At 50.5% G+C, this 18,047-nt stretch overlaps 1 protein-coding gene across 7 annotated transcripts in view; it reads left to right on the top strand.

Moving 5' to 3' along the window:
* TOX2 (TOX high mobility group box family member 2) overlaps positions 1–18,047 on the top strand; it is a 124,533-nt gene that overhangs the window by 22,711 nt on the left and 83,775 nt on the right. Inside the window, exon 1 of one of the 7 annotated variants that reach the window (XM_088789118.1) lies at positions 609–734. The exons of the other annotated variants lie outside the window; for them this stretch is intronic. Within the exon in view, the coding sequence (XP_088645244.1) occupies positions 609–734 (126 nt within the window). Of the gene's footprint in view, positions 1–608; positions 735–18,047 lie in introns of those variants that run through there. 7 annotated transcript variants of the gene reach the window in all.

Genomic DNA, 18,047 nt, shown 5'->3' with positions numbered 1-18,047 from the left:
CTTTCTCCCAACCCTTTCCAAGTCAGCCGCTAAAGACCTTCCTCATTCCATCATAGTCTATAGAATAGATGTGTCTCAACCCATTTCACCCAACTTAGCTTGCCTCTAACTCTTCTCTGTAACAAACCGCATCCACAGGCATACACCGTGTACACAGGTCCAGGTATTTCTGCAGGAAGGGTGCTCAAAAGTCTAATTGCTGAATGAAAAGGCACGCAAGTTTCACACGTTGACAAGGGCTGCCAAGTTACCTTCCGGAAACCCTTCCAGTTCAACACCCACTCCCAAGGCAGTGGCACGAGTGGGAAGGCTCTTAAGCCACCAGTGATGCCGAGCAGGGCTGTATGTATAGGCGGCCTCCCCTCCTGGTCCCTAAGACCTGGCATGGAGACCACCATCAGGAGCTCCGAACACATGGGCCCAAATCGGGGTAAAAGATGGATTTTGATAAAAGAGGTTAAATAACAGGTTTTTCCATTTCACCTTACAGGAATGGGATGGGGGTGGGGTGGGGGTGCTGGGCCTCCAGCCAATAGAGGACCAAGAGTTGTCAAGAGGCTTATAAAGCTTGCTATTTCTGGCATTTTTTTTCTCTTTCTCTGCTGATTATGCAGCAGAATCGCATAGAGGCTGTCGCGGGCGGGTTCTCTCACTGCCTGGGCTTCTGTGGAAGGAGACTCGGGCTCCTTCTACTTGCACGACGCTGGTGCATTGCAGGTGTGTTTCAGCCGAAGGTAAGCAGCGAGCGCCTGCTGGTGGAGGTGGTCAGGCCGTCACTGCAGGGTGAAGATAGATGATGCCTGGGTGAGGGCAGGCAGGGGTCTGGACTGGTGCTTGTCACAGTATAGAATGGAGATGCTTTGGAAGGTCCAGGAGGCCTGCAGTTGGCAGCTCCTTCTTGAAAAGGAATTCTGGGAGTGGTTGGCGTTGGACCCTGGAGAGCAGGGTCTTGGTGGCCAGAGCATCATAGGTGCCCAGGAACTTTCAATTACCCATCCATCCATCCATCCATCCATCCATCCATCCATCCATCCGTTATCCATCCATCTATCCATCCATCCATCATCCACCCATCCATGCATCCATGCATCCAGCCAGCATACTCTGCAGTAGGCCTGGCCAAGTGTGGGTGGGGAGTCTGGCCCACCCAGAGGCAGTGATAGGGGTAGCCCATGGCATGGTAGGAGCTCAGAAGATACCTGGGGTGAAGACTGCGAAGGGTCCTTCAAGGCAGGAGGGGAGAGGAGTAGCTGGGGATGTCACCAGGAACATTGGATTTTGGAGTTTGTAGGATCAATAAAAATTCCTCCCCAAATTTAGACAGTGCCATCTTTTTCTTTTGTCCACTAAGGATATTGAAAAATAACCAATGGAGATCTCCAGTTGCTATTTTTGTAGAAGAAAGGGCAACACAAAATGAGGAAGGACATTATCACAGATTTAAGGGCAAACACATCCACACAGACTAGGTGGCAGGTTTTGAATGCAAGAACCCAATGTTAATGACATTTTCCAGGTGTCCCCTGGGTAGATTGTCTTTGTGATGGGAGCTGGCTGAGTTGGGGGTGGGGCTTGTGGACATTGACAGGGCTGCACCCTGCAGGAGCCTGACCTCTTCTGGGGCTCTGAGTCAGCACAGTCCTTGTGGGAAATCTGGCTTCGTGCACATGTGTCCCAGACATAGAAGCCACGCCCTCAGGCCTGCTTTTCCTCACTTGGAATAGCCCAGGGGAACCAAGAGAGACGAAAAAACAGAAGCTCCTTTGCCCTCTGCGGGATCTCCCCTGTCTCCTAACAGCAAGAGGCCCCCGGTCCCCAGTCTGCTGGGGAAGGCTCAGGAGCCAGCCAGCCAGCCAGTGAGGACATAGCTATTGGTGCCTACATTGTACCAGGGTCTGGGTTAGGTGCTGGTTTCAAATCTCAGTTCTGCCCCAAATACAATGTGATGAGGGTAAGCTTCTGGAGCCTTGTATGTCTCCCTCTCCTCGTCTATGAAATGGGGACACTGCTGCCTACTTCCCTGTGTTGTGATATGTGTGTGTGTGTGCATGTATATATGTACACACACACATACACACACAGCCTACCACTTTGCCTAGGTCGTGGTAGGACCTCCATAAATGTTGAGTGAATGTACAAATTACCCAGAACATCCAGCTCTGCTCGAGAGGACACCATGACTCTGTGTGTGTGTGTGTGTGTGTTTCTGTGCATGTGTGTGTAGGTCCTGGGGAGCCTTCCTCCCGTGCTTATATAGCCAGAGGCCCTGTGTTCTGGTTCTTTCCTTTGGGAGCTCGACTGCAGGATCACAATCAGCTTCACAGCCCCGGCTGACGTGAATTTTTCTGTGTCCCCAGTCACTTCCGTGGGCTCTTGGCTGGGAGAGGGATTAACAGGGACTTACTGCTCTTGAAACAGAACTGACTTTTTAACATTTTCTAAACAGCTTACTGAACACTAGTCACCAGCGTTGTGTTGGCAGGGTCTCGGGAGAACAGTGCACCAATAAACCGGTGTTTGCTGAGAGCTCTGGGCTGGCCAGGGAGAAAGGCCTTGCAAGGGAGGTGGTCTTGGAAAGGAGGGCATGGCCGGAGGATCACCACACCCCCTGAACATGGAGAACAGAAGCTGAACCCAGGTTTTAGACTTGGCTTTGAGCCCAGGCTCTGTTCCTTCTTTGCTCTGTGACCTTCGCAGGTCACCTTACCTCTCTGAGCTGGAGTTTCCTTGCCTACAAAATGGCGGATTAAATGAGACAAGACATATAAAGCACTTTGTTGGTGCTTAGTAAATAAAAACGTTCTCCCTTGGGAGCCTTTGATTGGGGCACCCTTTCCGGCACCCGCTGAATACCTATGGAAAGAATGAGGGTGTCCAGGGAGTGGGAAGCAGGGTCATATGTGTGTTTCCTGCTATGGAGCTGCTTTGTGGTCTTCGGCAAGTTCTTCACCTTCTCTTGGTCTCTCATTCATTCCCTCAGAAAAGTAATTCAGGCTGGCCCTGCCAACCCCGACTGTTCTACTCCATGTTGGAAATCAGGGCTGTGGGTGGCACCACCAAAGGAGGGGGAGCTTCATGTTGAAATTAATTTCCTTTCTGCGGTTGGTGGCACCTGTGACAACTCTCTTCCTTCTACTGCCTCATGCATTCACATGCGAGTAATTAATGAAATTGGAAGCAGAGGCAGGGAGACAGGGTTTCCCCAGGAGGGGGCTTGGGCACAGCTCCGATGGCGTCGGAGGGGCTGGAGGGCTGTCCAGGAGTCCCCAAGCCCTGTCCCGCCCGGCAAATGTTCCCGTGTGTGGACAATCGCAAATGAAGCCCTGACGTGCCATAGATGGGGAGTGGATTCCAGCTTCTCCCAGACCCTGGGAGCCATTTCCCAGGGAGGACATGGGGTCTCCTGCTGCCATGTGTCTGTCGAGATGAGCACTGGCGTAGGAACCAGACGGGCCTGGATTGGCACGCGACGCACTCACCTTCTCTGGATCTCACTTGCCGTGCAGAACAATGGAGGCTGTAGGAGCAGCAGCCCCTTATGAAAGGGGGAGTCATCGAGTCATCCTGAAATTGATATAACATTGAATGTCAACTGTAATTGGAAAAAAAAAAAAAAAAGAATAAGGGAGTCGTATAGAAAGGTCGCTTTCATTTGCACATCCTTGCCCCAGAGGGTTCATCTGAAGGAGACATGGCTGTAGATGGTCCTTGTCTTGATTCCCACCCCCTCCCCCCAGAGATACTCTCAGCTGTCATGCCATCTTGGTAACTGTCCTCTCCTTGGCTGAAGTCATCCTGTCTCCCTTCTCTGTCTCACTCCCCACTGGCTCCACCTTCAGGGCACAACCATTGTCTTCCCACTTCGCTGTTTCTTGTCACCTGGGTGACTGACTGCTGGAGCTCCACCCAGGTCTCCTTGCCTGCACCGGTTCCCTTAGAGTCTGCTCTCCTCACAGCAGCCAGTGGGAACCATTCCCCTGCTTAAATCCTTTTACTGGATGGTCCCACGTGGCCAGCTGGATCTGTTCTCATACTCCTAGTGTGCCTACCTGCAGGGCTGGGGCACCTGTCTGATCTCAGTTTCTGCAAGTCAGCAGGCTAGCTTCTGTTTTCTCTCTCCCAGGCAGAAACACTGCCCTGCTCCTCTGCAAGCCCCCTTCCCCACTGACCAAGCTCTCATGCTTCTTGATTTTATGTACACAGACCCTAACTCTCTCTCTAACTCTTGAACTCTTGTTTATTCTTACAGACAGAGTTGTGGCATCACTGCTTCCCAGACACCTTCTCTGATTGCCCCCTTGTCCCAATCCCAGCAGTCTGGGCCAGGGACCCTTCCCTGTGCCCACCCTGTCAAGTCCTCTCCATCAGTGCTGTGATACCCTCAGGGGACTAGACCCATGTATGATGCACCTTTATCTTTCCGCCTTCTGGAAGGCCTGATACCATAGGATGTTTGCTTGGGAAACATTAATTTAGGCAGTAAATGCAAAGAACTCCTTGAAAATTAAGTGCCTTCTGACCTAGACAGACTGCATTAGACTCCTCAGCCTGTGGTTTGATTTGGCTGTGTGACCTTAGAGAAGCCACCTGACCTCTCTGAGCTTGGAGGGCCGTGAGCGTGACAAGATGACACCTATAACCAATTCCCTCTTCTTTCCCACTTGTTGGACAGTATCTATGCCCAAAGACACTTGGGACATTTAAATGGCCCTTCCTCTTTGCCCTGAGCAGAGTAAACCCAAAGAGGGCCGGGCCCAGTTGCCCCCAGCCCCAGTACCGTGCACAGAGGAGCCTTGCATAGAACCCCAAACAGGAACAAAAATAGCCATGGGGCAACCTGAGATGCAGAAGCCACAGGAAGAAGCCGCAGGCCTAGCGGATGTCAGCTGCTCTGAGGCCCCGCTGAGGTTCCTCAGATATGCCGAGCTATGCAGCCCTCACCCCTGCCCTCTATGCAGCCCTCACCCCTGCCCTCGCTGGCTCCTCTAACCACAACATCAGATAAGGCCTCGGAAAAAGTGCTGGCTTCCTCTCACTGGGGAGGGGTAATCTCAATGCCATCTGTGGGGTACACTCCATCCCCTGCTGCCTCTCTGGCTTCTCCTCCCCTCCCCCCATGCTTGTTCTGCCCACCCAACTGATCTCCACCAGCACACTCCCACCACAGGGCCTTTGCACTGGCCGTTTCTCCCCCGCATACCTGCCTGGCGCCCTCCCTCACTTCCTTCTAGTCTCTGCTCAACTGTCACTTTCTTAATGAGATTGGCCTTGGCCACCCTGTTTTATATCCCTTCCAATCCCAGCACTCTTCATCTCACCTGCTTGCCTTTTTCTTCTTTCCACAGTTCTTAAGAACCTTCTAGCATACTGTGTAAGTGACTTACCATGCTTATTGTTTGATTTCTGTCTCCAATGCAAGAAGGAAGCTCCAGGGATCTTTGGTCACTGCAGTATCCCAGGGGCCTGGAATAGCACCAAACAGAGGCTCAATAAATTTTCCTTCAGGACCTGGATGCATGAGTGAGGGGGTAACAGCCAGCCTAGCAAGCAGAAGAGGGTCAGGCTGGATTTGTTTGGATTCTTGTTTCTTGGGCACATACACACATGAGCACATGCACACATACATGCTTCCAGCCACATTTGGAGCCTCTAGGTGTTGGGGACAGGGCTAGTCCTGGGCACATGCTCATCCAGTGTTTGTAGGAAGGAAGTGGCGATGATAGTAATGCCGCTGTACAGGAGACCTGTGTTCCAGGCCAGGGGCCTTGGTACGTGCCAGGAGTGGTTCAGCTGGCAGAAGGATAGCAGTCCAGTGGGAGGTGGGAAGGGATGGGGCTGGAGAAGTCAGCAGAAACCAGATCAAGTACGACCTGGGGACCAAAGGGAAGAGTGGGGCCTTCATGTTGAGGATAGTGGGATCTTTGAAGGGTTTTGAGCAAGGGAGTGACTCTTACTGTGTTTCCCTGAAAATAAGACCTAGCCGGACAATCAGCTCTAATGTGTCTTTTGGAGCAAACATTAATATAAGACCCGGTCTTATATTTTATTTTATATTTATTATATTATATTATATTATATTATATTATATTATATTATATTATATTATATTTATTATATTTATTATATTTATTATATTATATTATATTATATTATATTATATTATATTATATTATATTATATTATACCTGATCTTATATTATAGTAAAATAAGACCGGGTCTTATATCAATTTTTACTCCAAAAGACGCATTAGAGCTGATTGTCCAGCTAGGTCTTATTTTCGGCAAAACAGGGTAGATGATTTAGGACAAGCTTCTCCTGGTTTGTGATTAGGGGCAAAAAAACCCAGTCTGTGTTCTTCCACCTTCTAACAGTCAACTCTATGCCAGAAACCCCATGGCCATGCTTTTCACAAGGTTTCTTGTGAACCTATTATATAGATGAGAAAACTGAGACTCAGAATGAACTCTCACGGAATCCATCCTCCATATGGCAGCCTGAGTCATCTTTTAAAAGATAAATCCGAGCACATGACTTCTCCGCAAAGACTGTCCAAGGGCTTCCCGTTTGGGATAAAGTCCAAGTCCCTACCATGGCCCCAGGACCCCACGTGCTTTGCCCCTGCTGACCTCTGATCTCCGCCTTCTCCTGCCCCTCAGCTTCCTGCGCTCCAGCCACATTATTCCTCCCCCAAGTGAGAGCTTCCGCTCACTGACCCCAGGGACTTTGCACTTACAGATCCCTCTGTCCATAGAGCTCCCACCACGACTTACTGTGTGGCAGGCTCCTTCTCCTCTAGAGAGAGGCCTTGTCAAGTATGTTTCTCTTTACCTTCTATCTCTGCATTCTCTCGGTTTGCTTCACAGCACTTGTCAGAACTGTAGCCACTTTTGTATGCTTGCTTGCTTGTCGCCTGCCTCCCCCAGTGGACTCTGAGGCCTGCGGGGGCTGGGACCGTGTCTGTGGAGGATGCTGGGAGCTCTCAGCCTCCAGGATGGCCAGATGCTCCTGGACCTGTCTGAGGAGACGAGCTCCCGAGGAGATTCCTGTTATACCTGGTCTCGGCCCAATCTCAGTGCCGCCCACATTCCCCGTAATGTGAAACATGCTGCCTGGCATTTCAGCAGTCTGAAGGATCCACAAGTGCATGTGGAAAGACGTCACATCTGGGTTCAAATCCCAGCTCAGCCACCTAATAACTGAGACCTTGGGCCATTTCCTTTACTTTCTGAGCCTCAGTTTCCTCATCTGTAAAATGGACATACAGAGGGACGGTCTTCCAACAAGGGCCTAATCCATGTGTGTCCAGTGCTTGATTCAGCTCTAAATTCCCCTAGCTGAAATCCAATAAATTCTGGATTCTGAAAACCCATGGGTTCTGTCTAAGGGGCTGTGGACCTGTGTGTGCGCTGCTATTGACGACCCTCGTGGGGCACGGGAGCAGAGCCAGAAACCTCTTATTTCCTCTTGGTTTCCTGGCACCCAGTGTCTTCTTAGTCACCTGGGGTTAAGTTGGGTTTTGTTGGCTCAGGGCAGAGGTTAAAGCTTGGGCAGAGTGAGCCCAGGTGCGTGAGCATTTCTGACTTGATTTAAAAGGCAAAATTTTTTTCTTATGAATCATCAGAAAAATAAATCAGGAGGAAGTGTGTGACCAAGGAGAGGAAATTAGGGTTTGTGAACTGTGTGAGTCACCCCTTTTCTGACTCCCAGGGGATCCCTTGCTCTTGGCAGTTTTCATTCATCTCTGAGACTCTCAGTTCTGTATTTTGGAAAACACACTGGGGTCCGCTGTGGTTTTATTCTGGCCCCAACCCTGCTTCCCTTTACACCATCGATATAAATTTCTCTTTTTGATTCACTGCCACACTGTTTTAATTCTTATCGCTTTATTGAATGTTTCTTCCCTGCCCAGGCTCTGGGATCCTCACAGCAGCTTTTGCCTGGCTTCCTAGACAGGCTCAAGTCTTACCTTCCCCAACCCATTCTCCATCCTGAAGCCAGAGGCCAGTTTCTAAAATACAGCTCACTTTCCAGGCTTCAGTCCCAATGCCCCACTGTAGCCCTGGGCCCCATCAGGGTAAGGTCCTGTTTGCCTTTGCATCTCAGTTCTCACCGCCCCCCTCCTCCATGAATGGGCCCTCCTTTCCAGCTCTCGACCTCGGCAAATGCTAGTGCCACTGCTCTCTCCTTTCCATCTGGTACCGTCTTCCCTCACCTGGCTGATTCTGCTCAGCCTGCAGGTAAATGCTCAGAATCCACCTCCTCTGAGAAGTCTAGGCTCCCATGTACTCTGGTTTATCCACATTTTAATTCCTAGTCCTGTTCCCCTCACTATACCATAGCTTCAGGAGGACAAAAACTGTCCTGTCCATTCCATCTCTGGTACCCTCCCCAGCACTCAGAACAGAAGGCTGTTTTAAGTAAGACTCAGTGGACTTGAGACAAACGGGCAGTGTTGTGAAGGGGTGACTCCTCAGGCAGTAGGCAGGGGTCTTGGGTCCTATCCTGCTTCTGGCAGGCTGTCTGCCCAAGCGTGGCCACCATGTTGCTTTCCTTTGGGCTGGAGACTGTTTTCCATAACAGCAGTGGTGGGAAACATCCCAGTTTCATTCCAGTATGTGTGCTTCATATACATTGCTCCCTTTGTCGTCGAATCAAGTGTACGTTTTTTTTCTATGTATTTGTTTCTTGGCAGATTGCCTCCTGTGTGACTTTCCTGTTTGTGTCCTGTGTCTTTTTGTCTTTCAACATCTTGCTGTCTCTTTAATTTGACTGAGCCATTTCTACATCGTATATATTAACTGTCTCATAGTTGGTGCTGATATTTTCCTAGTCTGATGTCCTTTTCATTTTGGTTTTATTATGCTTCCTTCTACAGGAGATATTAATGCATATATATTTGAATCTGTCAATCTCCCTGCCTCCGTGATTGCTTCAAGGGCTGAGGAAGTTATCCTACTGCCGCATATCTGATAAACATTCTGTTCTGTTTTCTGATATTTCCCTGTAACACGACTTTTTGTACTTAACTCTTTCATCTGTTTCGAGTACATTTTGGTGGGTGACTTGCAGTGGGTATCTAGTTCAGTGTTCCTCAATAGGAACAGGATAAGCCTGTTAGTCCCATTCTGTTTATTAAATAATTGGTCTTTGTGTCTTTGTTTCCAAAAGGAGAGGCAAAACAGAGTAGTTGTTGGAGCCTGAGCTTGCAGAGTTAAGATTCTGGCTTTGCCACTTTCTAGCTGTGTGATCCTCGGGCACCTGCTTAAACTGAGCTTTCCTCCACTGTTAAATGCGATCATATAATATCTTCCTCCCAGGCTGGTTGCAAAGACAAAGTGAACTATCGTATGTGAAGCACGTCACGTGGTACTGGGCATATAGTAGGTGCATCTCCTTACCTGTCGTATGTTTCCATACGTAGTTGGGTCTAATTCTGCACTTTCTCTTCTGTTTCATTGATTTAAAGTGCTCCTCCGACATCACTACCACGCTGCTTTAATTATTTAATTGTTGCTTCACAGAATGATTTACTCCCTGGCCAAAGCAGGCACCCCTCCAGGACTCTTCTTTTAGAAATATTGTTTCAAACTCTCACAGGTGTTTTATTGAATGTTTATTCCCCCAGTCCACTCTGCGTTATAGCCTACCTCAATGACTTGGAGACCCTCCCCCGCCACCACCCCCCTCCTCCCCAGTTTTCTCACCGTCCCAGCTTCCTAGCCTTTGCTTACTCTCGTGGTCCCTCTACCTGATAAGTGTTCAACAGCTACTCTCACCTGCCCTATCTCCACCTAGCGCCTTGTCACACCTGGCTGTCATCATTGCTGATGACTATGCTTTCTGCGGATCCCAAGCTGGCCTAGGGATTTGTTCTGTGTTCCTGGTCCCTTCAGAGCCTGGCACATGGCTGGGTGCATCATGGGTAGTTGGATCAGGGCTTGCCGAAGGTGGGGATGCTCCCCACGTCCTTGGTTTTTATGGTAACCAGGCTAACTCTGGCTTCTTCTGGAGTCATAGACTCAGGGGACCTGGTAACGTGGTGGTCATAATCTCCCACGTGCTGTTGCCGGTAACTGTGGGCCATCTGTCAGCTCTGGCCTCAGTTTCCCCAGTGGAATCATGGAAAGGTCTCTGAGGCCTCATGATTTATCTTACACTGGGTTGCTTGATAGTAAAGATGAATTAGAAGAACTTCCTGGCACATGCTGGGCCTTGGAGCGTGGTTTACGCTCTGTGGGGACAGAGTCCCAGAGAGTAGTTTCCAGGCTCTCGGCTTCACGTGGAAAGGTGCTGGCTTGAGTAGTAGATGGCCATCAACTGTGACTAGTTGGCCATCAGCTGTAACCAGTTAGCCATTGGCCACTGATGTAATGGCCGTGACTGAGCTAGCAAGCACAGATTGCAGTTAGCAAGGGCTTGGTTGGTTGGCAGAGAAGTGGACGGCGGGTTGCGGATCATGTGGCTCCTGCTTCCTATGTCTCCAACCCAGCCGCCAGCGACACTATAGTGGTGTGACTCCCCTACCTATGGCTCCGTGGGTGTTCCTTTTTGGCCTCACCATATCCTGCATTCTAGTGCGGGGAGCAGGACCTGAGACCCTGCATGACACGCTCTCTGTGTTTTCTTGGAAGAAAAGATCTATTAGGACAGAGCACACCCAGCCCCTGTCCCCACTGCCCTCCCAGCTCCTATGCTGCAGGGTCCCCTGGGAGAGCCTAGACTTGGGGCAGTGGGGTTCGATAGTCAAGAATAGAGGGGTGGCTTAGAAAGGCGGCTTGGGTGAAAGAGGGACTCAGTCTCTCTAGGGCACCTGCCCGCACACTGCCAGGTGGCACGCACAGCCCTACCAGTTCTATTCCCATCGTACAGAAGAGCATCAGAAACGTGAGACCCCTGCCACAGCCACATAGCAGCTACATGCAGAGCCCGGGCATAAACCCAGGTCTGCGAGCTTCCAGAGCCACGCTGCCCTGTGTTCGCTCAGCTTCCAAGTCCAAAGGCTTAAAAACAGAGCCTCAGTGTTTACAAATATCATTTCCTGTGTTATCTGGTACCAACAGAATGAAGCGAATGTGGTACTTTGTCTGTGTTAGGTTTTGGGGTTAGATGCAAAAGTGCCAAGTTCAGATGACCTAGAAAAAAACCCTTTCTAGGTCAAATTACACTTTCAAAAGAATTTTTTTCTTCTTTTTTTAACCGCCCCACGATGGAACACTGTCGTTGACATATTTCCTTCCCTTCCAACAATACAAGCCCTTTGTGGCATGATTGAGGCTTGTTTTGTAGCGCTGGGGAGAAAATATCTTCCAGCTTGTCGGCTGCTCATTGTCTCAGCCACACTCGCCCCCCCCCCCGCCACGCCACAGTCCCACCCAACCTAGCTCATATGGCTGTTAGTTAATTGTCTTTGGCAAGCATACGTTTTGGGACTTGTTCCCAACTGCTCGAATGATAGATAATTGTCAACGACAAATACTGGCCGCACCGGGCGACCCAAGGCTCTGGACCGCTGACCACAGCCCAGTCTCTGGGGAGGAGGCTGGGAATGGACAGCTCTGAGCCTTTGTTAAGCTGCAGGGTGGGACCTCGGAACTGGCATAGCCTGGTCCTTAGAGCCCGGGCTCTGGAGTTCGACTTCCTGGGTTTGAATCCTGACGCCACTACTTACTAACTGTGTGGCCTTGGGCAAACCGCTTAACCTCACTTGTCCTCAGTTTCCTCATCTGTAAAATGGGAGCCTTGGGAGTATAATTTACCTCATAGGGTTGTTGTGAGGATTACGTGAGTTAAAATGTGTCAATCAATGAAAAGAGTACCTGGCTTCTGGTAAGCACCACGTAAATGTTACCTAAATTAGAATAAGGGATCATAGCTGTAGGGGGCGCTATCATAGGTCACCCAGGTCTCTTCCTGATGGAGGTGCTCATTCTGCCAGCTGTTGAGAATGTTGGCTTCTGCTGTCTCACAGCCGAGTGTCTCTCTGGGTATTGGGTATTGCCTTCGGAGGGGGCCCAGGATTATCAGTCACCCTCCCCTGGGGCAGCCTGCATCCAATCAATGACTGCCTGCGTGGAAAAGCTCGGCTTCCTGCCTCAATTTGGTGCATCTCTGCAGGGCCATCCCAGCTCCAGACTCAGGACAGGCTGAGGCTTCTGAGGTGACCACATCACAGTTCAGCTTGTCTCTCTGCCCAGTCCTGCTTCCTCCCTGTCCGACAGGGCTCCCCAGTGCACTTCCCGCCTCACTCTCAGAGTCTGTTTTCTGGAACCCTGCCCTAAAACCACAGGTAACCATCAGATGCTGAATGGATCTTGATATCCATTTAAAAACATACGTTTATTTTATTTGTTGTCTTTCCAGAAGCTCTTCGAGGGGTGGCTTTGGGGTTCTGCACCCTCCCGGTCCTCCTGTCTCTGGGTGTGTGCCACTGGCTCCCCATAGACATGCCTTGGCGAGCTCCCTCTGCTCTGGAGGGTCCTGGCTGGATGTTTGAAAGCGGGTCATGGCTTCAGGACCACTGCTCAGATGGGAAGAGGAAGGTCTAGCTCCCACGCAAACCACAAAACTTAAAACTGGCCAAGCTGCCGAGGGGCCCAGAGAACCTGGCCCATTCAACCAGTCTATGTACAGATGAGGAAACCGAGGCCCAGAGAGGAAAGGCTTGTTCAAGGCCACACGGTGAGCGCGTGGCCCTCCTCTCAACCCTGGGAGGAGATGGTCCTTTGGGGAAATAGTGGGACAGGCTGGTCTTAGTAGAAATGGACGTGTGACAGCCGGTTGTGGTGTTATGGTCCAATCAATGCTTTTGCAGCTGCTCCCAAGCAGAGGGCAGCCAGTCTGGGCAGGGAATGGGTGTCAGCAATGGCTTCCCAGAGGGGACCAGCATGGGAGTGAATGGGAGTGAACTGCAAGGAAGGAGGGAGGAGGGAGGCTTAGGTGGCGGGTACAGAGGCCTAGACGTGTGGGAGCTCGAGACATCTCAGAAAGGCAGAACCAGGGAGGAGGGTGAGAGGGATGGGAGGCAAGCCTGGATGGTCAGGTTGGCAGGAGGCAGGTTCCCAAGTGCTTCGAATGCTACAGTAAAGAACTTGGACTTCTCCCTCGTGGAGGAGATGGGGCTTGAAGGAGAGTGACCTGGGCAGAACCAGACAGGGGCCTTCTCTCTCGTGACCCCCACTGGCCCCTCACTGCCTGACCAAGTCTGCTCAGTAAATAGTTGTGGAATAAATGAGTGAATGAATGCGGGAATGGAGGATTGGGCTGGAGGGAGACGGCTCCAGCTGCAGTGTAGGGGGTTGGTGGCAGCAAGAACGTTCCCTAAGGCTTTGAAGAAGCCAGCTCCTGGTGGGGGTGCATTGATCATTCAGAGCTAGGAGAATGGCTCCCTATCTTTTCTCCTCCCCACCCCAGAGAGGCCCCAGCTTCGATGAGACTCAGAACAGTGGGGGTGCCCAGGTGGGACCTGCTGAAAACATACGTTGGCATCTCCTGCAGCAGAAGCGGGGGGGGGGGGGGGGAAGGTCATCAACGTCATGTGCCACATGCGATGGGGTCCTGGCCCTGCCCTTGGACGGCTTCATCTGACCACACCCTGACCCACGTCCCAGGTCCCAGCCCCCTCCAGTCACAGGCAGCGTCTGCAGTCCCCTTGGAACCATTCCCCCTCAGAGCGGCCAAATGAAAATGTTTGTTGAAAACAACATGTGCATAATTAAAGCTTAATGAGCGCTTGTCTGTTTGGAATGTGCAATTAGATTTATAATCGGGGATGGGAGCGAGCTCCAAATGGCTTTAAATGGAACTGAGAGAGAGGATAATTTTTGCCATAAATCTGCAGTAATGTGGATGGTCTGTGAGCTACCACCAGTGGTAGAAAACACAGGCCTGCCAGGCGGCCATGCTATGCCCACTGGGATACCCTGCCCATCGGCCCTCTTGGTAGCTTCAGCTGGAGAATGCCCTGTGGTGGGACTCACCAATGGTCTTTGAGGTGTATCTTCTCTGGGTCGGAGCTGGAGCTCCTATCTGCAGTCTGAGCTGTGGGGAGATGAGGGCTTGGTGCCAAGTCCAACTACCCTGGTCCCCAGAGGAACTTGGCCAGGCAAGGAAGCCTGTACCATCACCGTGTCACCCCTGGGCTAGGATATGGCTCCACATTTTATTCTCTGCTGTATCCCACCACCTAGACCTCAATGAACATTTGTCGAATGGGTGAGTGCCTCTGTGCCATCCTCTTGCCTAAAATATGTCACTCTCCCTCTGTGGGCCTCAGTGCCCCATATCTGTCAGGAGAATTGGATTCAGCTCTCGCTGATGTGGGCTCTTCCATCTCCAAGGTTTTGGGTCTGGAGCAGAGGGTGGCTGGGATAGCATCTCGATTAGCACTGTCCGGGAGAAATACGCAAATTACATAAGTAATTGTAAATTCTCTAGTAGCCACATTAAAAAAAGTAAAAAAGAAGCAGGTGAAATTAATTCTGATAATGTATTTTAGTTAACCCTATGTATCCAAAATCTTACATAATCAACAGAAATATGATTACATTTTTGTTGTTGTAGTGAGGGCTTTGAGACCGATGTATATTTTTCACTTAAACGCATCTCGACTTGGACTAGCCACGTTCTCAATGCTCAGAAGCCACGTGTGTCTGGTGGCCACCATACCGGACTGTGCAGGTCTCGAGGGAGCGTGGTGGGAGCCAGGTGGGAGGGTTCTGTGTCCTTATCTGTAAACTAGGACGATGATTCCCACGTCCTGTCCCGCAGGAGCCAGGTGCCTGGTGGCACTCCACCACCTGGGCTGTCGAGATCACTGGCTTTTTACATTTCCTGTCGATGTTTTTATGGACTTAGGCACCATCCAAGCCGACTCGTCTCAGCAATGAAGGAAAGGGTCCTGCAGTGGCCACAACACTGGGCTTACTTACAAGGCACACCCCCAACCCCTCTGGCAGACCAGGGTCAAGGCCTTGTACCCATTACCAGTAGAGAAGTCCCCAGGCCCAGAGTCATGAGGTCACCAGCTTGCAAATGGTGAGGGTAGGAAGCCAATGGGGCTTGGGGGATGGGGCAGCTCAGGCATGTCCTGGCTGTGTGTCCTCGGGCAGATCCCCTAACCTCTCTGGGCCTCAGTCATCACACTGGATTCTATTTCTCAGCGGGCAGAATAAGAATGGGTGTTATGTCTGGCACAGCAATAGCACCAATAAGGAGAAAAACTTTTTTTTTTAGAAAGAAATAGATATTTCAGGAAGAAGGCATGAAAGTCATTATGGGAAAAATCAGCACTCAATTGGACTCTCTTATGAAGACTTTATGAATTTTATTTCAAGCATAGACGGTGGCTAGAGGCATCGGGGTCTTTCCCACACTTAGGACCTCAAAGGTTTTCATGAAGCCCCACTCAGTTTCTTTAGCTACAGAAGAGAGGTAATTATAGCTCCCTCCTAGTGTTTTCTCTGTACCAGGCAATGTCCTAAGCACTTTTTGTAGATTCATTTATCTCATCTAAATGATAGTCATACTTATTTTCCAGAAGAGGAAACTGAGACAGTAACTTAGTTAAAAAGTCACAGAGCTTGAAAAGCAAGCCTAAGGTTTGAACCTAGGAAGCCTGGCACCAGGGCCCATGTTTATAACCACTGTGCTCTCTTCCTTCTCTGCGTGGGGCTGGGCCTGGAGTTAAGCACACAGGCCCTGGTCAGAGTTTGAGCCTGAGGCCCTATCCTTGTCCCATTCCATCCATCTGTGCAACGCCTCTCAGCCCCTCCACCAGCATCTCCTGGCCCTGATGTGTATCTCTCTGTGAGACTGCCACCTAAAACCGCACTCTCGGCAGGGCCCACGGTGCAGCTGCCACGTTCGCTGCCTCTATCTTTTAAGCCGTGGTTTCATCTGTGCAGAACGAGTGTTCTCGTGACCTGACGTGGGGGCAGGCAGGAGCAGTATGTGTGGCTTTGATTGTTTCCTCTTTAGATCTCCATGAGGCTCGTCTCTTGGTGTCTGTGACAGGCTTGGGTGAAGACGGTGCACCCTTGGTCTTTGATCTGGGTCTCTGTGCAAAGGGGAGGGACAGCACCTTCTACCGTACAACTGTTGCTGTGGTACCAGGAGTCAAGGTCAAGTTTAGAACTGTTGAGGCAGCGTTGGGCTCCCCAACCGCCCTGAGCCTCTCCTTGCTCATTTCTACAATGGGGATGATCATACAGCCTTGGAATTTGGGGGAGGGTTCCAACGAGACAACCAGGCATAGCTCTGGGATGAGGTCTGGTATACAATAGGTGCTCACTGGCCTGTGCTCACAGCAGCCTTGGATGTCACGTTCCCTGCTCTTCCCCTGGCCAACTCCTGGGTGTCCTACATCATGGAGCTTCCAACTCACCTTTGGCAGGATGCCTCTCTTGGAAAACCCTCCTGCCTGCTTCCACTCCCCTGAGACAACCCTGTCCTGCCGCGGTCACATTTGTTAAAGAGGAGGCTATCATTTGCTCTCTGAAACAAGACACTGAATTCATTGCTATACTTTGCAAAGCTAATCTCTCCTAACACAAGCTGATCTTTGTAGGGTTTTGGGGAGCCCCGAGCCTTGGGATGGAGGTCCTTTCAATGGCAGGAGGTTCTGGAGCTGGCTGAACCCTGGCTGAGGACATGTGGCTACTGGAGTAAGGTCCTTACTGATCACTTGATTTTTCAGAGGCTGGGTGAACGCAACGCTGTCACTGACCAGATGGGACCAGCTTCAAACAAGTTTTGGGGTTACTTGTTCCTATCTTGGGACTATGGCCGAAACACTGGCCTGTCTTCCTTCCTCAGACTTGGAGAACAGGAATGTTTTATTCTCCCAAGCTTCTCCAAAGGACCGACGACTCCTTGAGGGCAGGGGCTGGTGTCACTACAACGTTGGCACACAGTAAGCGTTACTAGCTCTCAGGCAGCAAGCAGTAAGTGACTGCTGCCCCAAGGGACTGTAACCTCACAATCCCTTTGCTTTTACCTCTTGTCAGTGCCTGTGACAAGCCTTATTTTTTGTAAGTCTCCAGTGGGTGGGAGCCTGTCACTTAGTACATTGCAGGTACTCAGTACACAATACAACAAGGGCATCATATTGCTTCAGATCTTAGACCCAGGACTAGAGTGGGAATGAATGAGGGGAAGACAAGGGAGGGGCGGGGTTAAGGGGAAAGGCTTGACCTTGAACAGGAGGGAGACACTTCAAGACTAAAGGAAAGGAGGTCAGGATGAGTGTGATGTAAATAATATGGAGAAAAGGAGGGAGTCGGGTGGGGGATAGCTGATGGCCTCTGTGATGTAGGAGACATGGTCCTCTGCTAGGGGATGGTGGCTGGTGAGGGGATTAGAGTTCACATATAAGAATAAATACATGACATTTATTAAGCACCTGTCAAAACTCATTGCCATCATTAAGCATTATGTTGCATATATTAACTCATGAGTCAGAAATTCATAGCTTCCAACATTACCATTGTACAGGTGCAGAAACTAAGGCAGAGAGAGGTTAAAGCCAAGGTCATACACTGCTCGTCAGTGGTGGAACCAGTACTCCGATTCAGGAATCAATGCTGTGGCCCAGACTACATGTGGAAGTTTCCCTAAGTCCAAAGCCAACTTGGGTGGAGGTTTTTAAGGTTGGGCCCAAGAATATAGGCTTATAGAAGGAAGCAAGACTGTTCAGGTTGGAGTGCAGAGCTAGAAGAAACAAAAGACCTAAAGGGAATTGGATTTCAGTGGGAAGGAAGGAAGAGAAAGGTGCTCCAGGCTGATGATGGGAGAGTGTGTGCAAAGGCAAGAGCTCTGGGACACTTGGGACGTTGTGGGAGCTGAGGCTCAGGGCCGGTTGTCACGGAGCCTACAGATGACAGGGTTCAAGATGTGGAGCCACTGTTGGATTTCCATCTGAGCAGTGGAGGGATTGCCAAAAGGCCGCTAGTGACAGCCAGGGTGGAAGATGGATTGGGTGGGGGGACGCTGAGCAGAAAGCTTCTGCGGGTGATTGGATCAGAGGGAGGTAGGAGAGAACGGGATTAG

The sequence above is a fragment of the Rhinolophus sinicus genome, chromosome 13 (genome assembly GCF_057876585.1).
Source record: "Rhinolophus sinicus isolate RSI-liver-muscle chromosome 13, RSI-T2T, whole genome shotgun sequence".
Taxonomy (NCBI): Eukaryota; Metazoa; Chordata; class Mammalia; order Chiroptera; family Rhinolophidae; genus Rhinolophus; species Rhinolophus sinicus.
This window is presented reverse-complemented; position numbering and strand designations above follow the sequence as displayed.